Source organism: Psittacula echo, assembly GCF_963264785.1.
Source record: "Psittacula echo genome assembly, chromosome: 4".
Classification (NCBI taxonomy): domain Eukaryota; kingdom Metazoa; phylum Chordata; class Aves; order Psittaciformes; family Psittacidae; genus Psittacula; species Psittacula echo.
The window spans coordinates 108,137,308-108,146,296 of NC_137738.1; the positions used below are offsets into that span (position 1 = coordinate 108,137,308).

The 8,989-nt window shown below is 53.2% G+C and overlaps 1 protein-coding gene across 1 annotated transcript; it reads right to left on the reverse strand.

The window, feature by feature from the left end:
- Positions 1–1,950: 1,950 nt before the first annotated feature.
- Positions 1,951–8,989, reverse strand: DNAJC27 (DnaJ heat shock protein family (Hsp40) member C27). The gene is made up of 7 exons (XM_080616629.1): positions 8,847–8,989; positions 7,489–7,571; positions 6,873–6,942; positions 5,775–5,939; positions 5,199–5,321; positions 4,482–4,642; positions 1,951–3,113 (listed from the first exon to the last, which is right to left on the reverse strand). Exons 1-7 carry the CDS (start codon positions 8,931–8,933, stop codon positions 2,981–2,983), a joined length of 822 nt encoding a protein of 273 aa, XP_080472755.1. The 5' UTR covers positions 8,934–8,989; the 3' UTR covers positions 1,951–2,980.

Sequence of the window (8,989 nt, forward strand, 5' to 3'; positions counted from 1 at the left end):
GACCAGAAATCCTTGTGTCCTCCCTGCCTGTCGGCTCCATTGAGTGCTGAGGCAGGCAGAGCACAGGCAGGGCAGCACCTCTAGGCACATTGAGGGAGGTTTCCCATTCCACAGATCTTCAGGGGTGGCTCCTGGCTGCGTTTCTGGATGCTGAACAGAAAGCGCCTTCATCTGGATTCAGATCCTGGTGCTTTCACAGCAGGACACATGCTTCAGAAGCAGGACTTGCTCTTTGCATGAGGCAGGAGGACACAGGACTCTTGGTCCTGAGGCAGAGCCTGGATGGTGGCAGCTTTGCTGGAGGGACCTTGAGCTTGGGGTCCTGATGGAGCTGGCATGGAGTAAGCACGCTACAGGGGCTGCTGGTGCAGAGATGTGTGTGCATGGAGCAAGGATGGTGCTACCCCTCTGCCTCCCCTGCCCAGAACCAGACTCCACCACAGCCAGGTGCATCCCACATCAAACCCCTGTGGGGCTCCCAGGCCTGCATTGATCCCTTACCCAGCTCCCACTCCTGCAGAGTTGATTCACAACCTCCAACATCACCCTCGAGGGCAGCTCTTCACCACCAGCCTTGGCCAGACCCTGCTGGGGAGGAGAGAAATGAGTCAAAGGGCAATTAAACATTAACAGTAGGCGGGAGGACAGCTCACAGGGCTTCCTTTGTTCCAAAGGGGGGGTTTAATTTATAAAAACAACACAACTCAGAAGGTCATTGACATGGCTCGATGTGACATGCGTGTGTAATGGTTTCCAAAGGTCCAGTCAGCTCTGTAAACAGACAGCAGAAACCCCAAGACTAACAGCCAGAGTCACCTGAGGAGCGAATAGGAGGGACCATGCATAGCACAAAAGTCCTGGAGAGCCCCTGAGCAGCAGGAACTGAGGAAGCCTTTAAACCACTCCAGGCACTGAGATCTCACCCTCGAAATGAAGTGCACCATTCAGCAAAAGGATTGTTTACCTTCTCAATGGGGAAAAAATACAGAGAAATAGGTTTGAAGCCAGTATTAAGTGTTTTCCTCCACCAGACAAGCAGGGAGGTTTCCAGTGAACTCCAGAGCATTACAAAATGTGTGGAATGAGACCCTGTCAGCGTAACTTGCCACAGCTGCAGTACCTGTGCTGCTGACCTCCCCCAGCCCAGCTTTTTATGCATCTAGGAGAGGGAAAATGGAGCTATTTTAAACATTAACCTCTTGCAGCAACATCTCCCCTTGTCATTTTTACACTGGAGGAGCAAAAAGTGTTTCCTAGCAGGACAGCTTACTTCTTCCCAGCACCAGAAACCAGAGCAAGAGCAAAATGATACTGGCTTTAAAGTCCCTTAATGTTTGCTGTCAAAAAGTGTGTGGGGGATCTACTGTTGATTTCTGATGTATTTTGAAGGGGAAACACAGAAAAGCTGCCTTGAAGTGGAAAAAAACAAACCAAAACAAAACATATTGCACTGACCATAGGAGAAAACTTGAACAGGGTATCTGTAAGGTGAGGTCAGGATACACACAGACTCACTCCGTGGCTTTCATTTCATGGCTTTGTGTCCTGACCATACCTGCCAAGCTCATGCAGCAGCAAGGAGATAAAACTGGGTCCTGAAAAAAAACACCGAAGCCCAAGGAATCTCCCATTTGGTCTCTCCTAAGAGCCTGGCAGCCTTCAAAGCTCACCTCCCTCAGGATCACAGCAGCCAGATCTCAAGCCTCTGCAAGCACTTATTGGGGTGACCAGCAATGGCTCCCATCTAAATCAACAAGACTATTCAAATCAAACAGCAGCTGTGACTAGAAGGGGGCAACCTGCACCCACCTGCTGATTGGCAACCTGTAAGACAACCAGCAAAGCAGGGTGATATGCTGCTGTGAGAAGAGAGGGCTGGGGGAGGACACGGCCCTTCCACACCTCACTTAACCTGAGAGTGACATGATGCCAAGTGAGCAGGCAGCTTGCAGACACCCACACAGCTCTGCAGTGTGGATGAAGCTCAGGAGATGAAGTTGGCCAAGGGGAGGAAGGGCAGAGCTGACAGGCAGCCAAGTGGAGGGTGAACTGCCTCCACCTTGGGTCGGCACTCTCCTCCTGCCTGCAAATAGCCAGGACCACCCACAGCTGAGGACAGTCACTCATAAGGGATGGTGGCACCTACCCAGAGCTTGCTGGCATGGTGTGAATAGAGGGATGGGAGACAGGGAGCAGTTGCTTGAGAACTGCAGCCTTAGGGGCTCTTCCCGAGGAGTTGAGCTCAGGGAGGTGGAAGGACACAGTGGCAGGAGACTGCGCTGTTGCAAGTAGGTGGAAGAGCCCCAGTCCTACCGAAGGGGCTGTTCCTGGCACCACAACAGCTTGGGAAGAATGAGGAAAAGGACACTCTGGGAGCCAGTTTCTCCCTGCAGTATGTTCCCTCAAGCAACCTGCCCTTCTCCTCACTGTCAAAAGCAGTACTGTTGGGTGTCAGCTGGCAGGAGACACTTTGCCCAGGACGCTGAACCGCCCCAGCGCTTGGCAAGTGCACTCCAACACTATCAGCCTTGCAGAGGCGGCTCTAGGATAACCCAGGACTGACAACTCACTACTCTCCTGGGCATCCTCCACCCATGACCCCAATCCTTTCAGACACAGCAGCTTTCAAATCAGATCTCACTCTGCTACTGCTGTATCCACAGGGTAGAGTCACGCACCTCCATGGCTGATAACTTCCTTGAGGTGTAACACAGCCAAGAAGGTGGGAACCTCACTTGTTTTCAGCACTTACATCAGCCACGACCTGGGGCCACAGATGCAGGGAGGGCTTTGGGGTGCCTCTGCCCTCCTCAGCAGTCTGCCCCTTTCCAGCACATTGCAAGGGTGCTACAGTTGATGCAGTCCTGCTGCCACGGCTGGTGCTGGGAGAGCCCGTGTCCATGCCAGCAGCAAACATGAGGAGGAGAGAGGTGCCCCACGGCAAGAGGGGAAGGTTCCCAGCTCTGAGCAGCTCTGTTCCCTACTTGATGTTCTTGAGAAGTGCAGTCCGGGCGTTCACCACTGCTTTGAAGGCGTCCTCACTGCCAGGAGCCACACACTTATCAGGGTGGAGCAGCACAGCCAGCTTTCGATAGGCTTTATTCACTTCATCCCTAGGAGACACAACAAAAGTGAGAGGACCCATAGGACACACAGCCCAGCTCAGCCTTGCCTCCGCTGGCAGAGCGCAGCAGGACCAGGAGCTCCCCCAGTGCTCAACAGCCCCGTGGAGATGCTTTTGAACCTTTCCCTAAGTGGCACTAAGGACCTCTGGGCTTTTGAGGTGTTGCTATGAAGAAAGAGCTGCAGAGAAGCACACAGGGCACTTCTTGCTGTGGCACAAGCAGAGGAGGGGCAGCACCCCTCTCCTGGGGCAGATACACCCTCTCCACCATAGGACTCTGCGAGCACAAATGCTCCCATCATGTCAGATATCTGCCTGTGACACGTGTCCTGGTGTGCTGAGTCTCTGGCACCAGGAAAGCAGAAAGCTGGGAGACAGCGTGGGGGCACACGCACCCTGACTCAGCTTCACATCAAACCGCCTACACGCTCTGGGTGAAGGCATTGCACATCACTTCAGCCCTTTAAGCCTTGGGTGTCTGGTTCAAGGCAGACAGCTCCAGCTGCAGGCTGTGGAGGGAAGGGAGCACCTCCTGAGGGAGGTGAGCCCATCTGTGCTGGTGATCACAGCACAAACTGCCCTGCAGAGCTGCTGATCTCTCCCCATGGATGACAGGGGCCTGGATAAGGGGTTAGGTTTAACATCTACATTTCAGAGAGCCAACAGGAGGAACTGTGAGTCCTGAATGATAGGTTATCCCAAAACCCCCTCTCTAGCCCCACTGCATGGAGTACATAAGGGTAGTCCTCATGTTTCTGAGAGCAAGGCATAGCTCTGGAAGCTTGTTTTAGCTGCCCAAGTCATACAGCAGAACTGGGAGATTCAATATCAAAACTCTTACATCGGCAATGACCACTTCCACCAGGGTAGAGGTCCTCTGAGGAAGACAAAAGAAAGCTTGACTTTGGGAGTACCATTTCCAGGTGGAAGAGCTTTTTATCAATCTCTTTTTGACATGTGGGCAGCAGCCTTTACAGCAGCTGGAAAGCTTCTCCAGACTGGAGAGCAGGGAAAGTAAAGCTGGAGCTGCTCCAAACACATCTGGCAAGGGAGTGACCAGAGATGGTTCAGCCTGAAGGCAGGATGCAAGTCTGGGCATCTGGCAGGCCTGAGGTTCTCATGTTCATCATTTCCCCTTTCCTCCAGCCTGGCTTGTCTTTTAAAAGTAAATTTGGTGCTCAGGACCAAGAGGTTCTTTTGCATTGCCTTAATTTTGTGGCTAGATATTTGTGCCCATTTGTTATATAAACCAACATGAGCTTATCAGCAGGTAGGTCACTAAAAGATCACAGATGCCACCAGCCTGCCAGGTCAGAAAGATTACAGCCAGCCAGTCAAACGCTGCAATTTTCCTCACCTCGTGGCTCCAGGTTTGACTCCCAGCATGTCCCAGCTGTCCTTGCTGTTGCGGATCCTGCGGATGGCATCTGCCTGCTCTTTGGTGAAGCCAACCCCCATGCTGGCAGGAGGGCGCTTCCCGCCATTGTCACACAGGTCAATGATGGCAGAGTAAAAAGTCTGCAGACACAGGGAGGAGTTAGCAGGAAAGAATGGTCCCCAAAGGTGGTGGCAGTGCATAGGAGATCCTACTGCCCTTGCTGGCTGCAGGCTCAAACTCTGAAGCCTGGGGGAGCATTTGCGCAACTGATGAATGTTCAATTCCCACTGCCTGGGCCAAGGGAGCTGAGATTTCCAGTCTGGAAGGATCCAGTCCTTGCAAGGATTGTGGGACAGGCTGAGAAGGCTAAGCCCCACATTTATCTCAAACCCACTCCAGCCCAGTGCTAGACCTGAGTAGGTGATATAAGCATCTCTGCTTCATGTTCCCAGTACAGCAAGTGGGACCATTAGATCTGAACAACACAATGCTAGGGGCAGCTCAGGTCTTTGAGGACCAATACTAATCCTGAGCTAAGCAGCTATGGCTTTCTCAGGGCAACATTTCACTGGGAAGACACCTCTGGGGCAAAGTCTCGAAAGGTTTTGTGGGATCTAAACAATTCAGGGGATACCCTGCCATCAAATCCCAGCTCAGTGTGGTGTCTGTGTCCTCCCCACCTTCATTACCCCTCACCTGAAACATCTCATTGATTCCTTCTCCTGTTTGTGCTGATGTCTCAAAGTACAGAAAGCCCCGGCTCTCCGCCCAGAGCCGCCCCTCGCTCTCATCCACGCTGCGGTGCTTGGTACTGTCAATCTAGACCAGGAGAAAAGGCAGAGATGAGAGACCAGCCAGAGTCTGCAGCGGCAGCTGGAGGAACACAGCTCCAAGGATGATCGTCTAACAGCAGATAAGAGGCCTGTCTGGTTGGTGAGGCTGTTTGCTTATCCTGAAGGGATGGAGGCAGCGTGGAAAGAAAACACAGAAAATACAAGTGAAAAGGGCCTTTGAGTTTAGTCCAGAGACAATGTTACCTCTACTTGATCCCTTCCTGACATGTGGCCACCACATTCTCAAAACGCTTTTGAAATACAGTCTCCAGTGCTCCTCACACACACATCCGGTTCTTAGAAAGTCTTTCCTACAACCTAACAACATTTCCCTTGCCGTAGCTGGAGCTCAACAGCTTGGGCTCAAGCAAGAACACAACAAGCCCTGAGGGCTGTTGATCAGGACCACACAGCAGCCTGGCTTCTCCCCACAGCTAACCTTGTTCGCACAGACAACGAAGACAATGTTCTCCATGTTCCCATGGGGGCCCAGCTCCTGCTTCATCTCAGCCAGCCACGTGTCCAGTGCATCAAAAGACTCCTTTAGTCCAACGTCGTAGACCAGGATGACTCCCTGTGTGTCCTTGTAAAACTCGTTCCTCACCTGTGGGGACAAAGGCAGGGCATGGACATTGGTGACAGCCAGGATGAGTGCACAGGACCTGGTGGGTTTGGGTGATCATCATTTACCTGGCACCTATGTGGTTCTGTAACAAAAATCTCATCTCCTCACAAACAGAAGAGTGAAGAAAAATGACAGATGGAGAACCCATCTAACACCTTGACCACACTGCTCCCAGGCCCATCACGACTGTGACTAACCATAGAAGAGTCATCTCCACAAACACACAAAAGCAGAGGCACAACGGCAGACAAGGTGTCAGACCAGCTCCTGGAGAGACTAGAAGGTCTGTGAGTCCACAAAGAGGCCTGTTGGCATGTGTGTGATACCTTGTGTGTCAGCAGCAGGGCAAAGCAAAGATCCAGGGCCAGCCACCTGACATACTGACTACATGTCTAAGCCCAGCTACTGGAGGGACCTGCAACATGTCTCTGTGCATGCAGGTGTGCATAAGGAGGTCTGTACCAGCAGCTGGAGCGGGGCTGCAGCCTCTGTGGCTTGTATGCCCAGTGCCAGCAACTGGGGAGACCGAAGACTCTCAGGACAGCTGCTGGAAGAGTGTCTACAGTCAGCTACAGGACCCATCCACTCTCCCCCTCTGCTCTGCTGTGGTGAGAATCTCCTTGGAGTACTGAGTCCAGGTCTGGAGCCCCAACATCGGGATCAACAACAACTGCTGCAGTGAGTCCAGAGGAGGCCACAAAGATGCTCCAAGGGCTGGAACACCTCTGCTATGGAGACAGGCTGAGACAGCTGGGCTTGTTCAGCCTGGAGAAATATATTTTCAAGTTTCCCACCCCCAAACCCAATTTCAGGCAGATCTGAGGAAAGTTGAGGGTGCCAAATGCTGCTGAGAGCGCCAAACGCTGCTGAGAGCAGCCTTGTGGTTTGCTCCCAAGGCCAGGTCTGCCTTACCTCATAGAAGAATGGGTGTCCTGCCATGTCAAAGATGTTCACCTTGATCTCTCTGTCTCTGACCTGCACTCTGAAAGAGAAGCAGGAAATGCTTGAGAAGGCTCCTCCTCAGCCCTTGCACAGGCTGTGTCCCCACAGGAACATCCCTTATCGCTGCCAGCCCTCTGCAGAGAAAGAGCTGGGTGATCAGGGACAGAAAAAACATAGAATCAGAATCATTTGGGCTGGAAGGGACCTTAGAGCTCATCCAGTTCCAACCCCTTGCCACAGGCAGGGACACCTTCCACTAGACCAGGTTGCTCCAAACCCCATTCAGCCTTGCCCTGAACACTGCCAGGGATGGGGCAGCCACAGCTTTTCTGGGTAACTTATGCCAGGGCCTCACCATCCTCAGTAAATTCAGTAGGAAGATCTGAGTGCCAGGGCAGAAAACAGCCGCTAAAGCCTTTCATACAAGGAGGATACCACCACATGGTACTGGGGAGCTGTGCTATCAGAGGAATGCTGATTCTGTTGATTATTTTATCAATAGGGCAAAAAATCAGATTATGCTGTGGAAACTAAGGAGCCTTGGCCGAGCCAAGCACTTGCTGCTCCTCACCACAAAGGTACGTACTTTGTGACGCCGTAGTCAATGCCGATAGTTGCCAAGTATTTGGAAACGAACCTCTTCTCACAGTAACGCTTTATAATGCAGCTCTGGGAGAAAAGAAAAGGGACCCTCAGCAGGATGGCACCATAGACCATAATATCCACATTAACAGGAATTTTGCTGACAGCCTCCACCAGCTGGATGGCTGCAAAGCCATCAACTCTAAGTCCCTAAATTAGCTAATTAACCCACAACCAAAGGACCAATGTTTACCAGGAGCAGTTTCCTTTCTGCAAAAAGAACGGAAAGCCACTGGTTATCAGTTATTCCTTACCTGCTTGCAGATTGGAGCGCCAAGAAACTCTAATTTATTTCCCTACAGAAAACATCCAGCCTGAAGGAGTTGTGTATTTAGGGGGTCCCTCCAGCCCTGGATCTGCCCCTGACTGGCAGAGATACTGTTTAGTGCAAGCAGAGGATTTGGCTGCTATAAGCCATCAGGAGATAAATGCTGTAAGCATAAACGTCACCTGCAGCCTCTTTGCCCACTCACTCTGTCCTGCAAGATCCTTCTCGATTTGCTTACCATCCAAGAAGCATTTGTCTGCCCCAAGGGAGTCCTTGTGCTGTCAGCATTTGTTTAGCAAATAAAAAGAGCAGCACTTCAGAATAGAACCTGGCTGGGAGAAGGAACAACATCCCTGACAAGAGCCAGGTCATTCATCACAGCAGCAGGAAGAGGGGCGGCCTTCGTGAACCCCCGACTAAATGCGAGCAGGGGAGGGCTGGGGCGACCCCAGCAACCTCCGACTGCCCCGAGGAGGGCACTAAGGGCTGGATGCACGCTTCCTGCCCTCAGACGCTGCACTACGGTATCTGTGGCAGCAACATGGTCATGCGGGCTCCCTCTGACGAGAGCCGACACGGGAAGGGGTGTTCCTCAGCTGGCAGACTGCGGAGGGACCCAACACCACAGAGAGGGACCGCGGACCGGGACCTGCCCGCCGCCTGCCCATGCTAGCACGGAGGGGCACGAAAGGGCACGGAAGAGCACGCCGAGCCCCGCACCAGGCCTGCCGCGGGCACGCCATCACCATGTCACCCATCGCCAACTCCCCGCTAAAGCGCGCAACCCCGCCCCATTTCCATGCAGCCAATAAACATGGCCGTTACGGCGTGAGGCCCCGCCCCCAGAGCTCTCAATCATCCACTCACCCCCACCTCCCGCCTCGCACCGCACGACAAAGCCTGCTGTTGATTGGTTCCCACCGCCGGCACAGCCACCAATCCGCGACCTCTCCAGCAGCGCAGCCGGCTGCACCCAGCTCGCCATTGGATAACTAGCCAGCCCCCACCGCCCACCCACCAATCGCAGCGCCTACCTTGCCCACCTCCGCGTTGCCCATGGAGATGACTTTAACCCGCAGCGACTTGCGCGTTTCCTTCCGCTTGGGCGGATTCGCCTCCATAGCGGGCCGGGGCGGTGCGGGCCGGGCCCGGTTGAGGCGGCAGAAGAAGTGGTGGA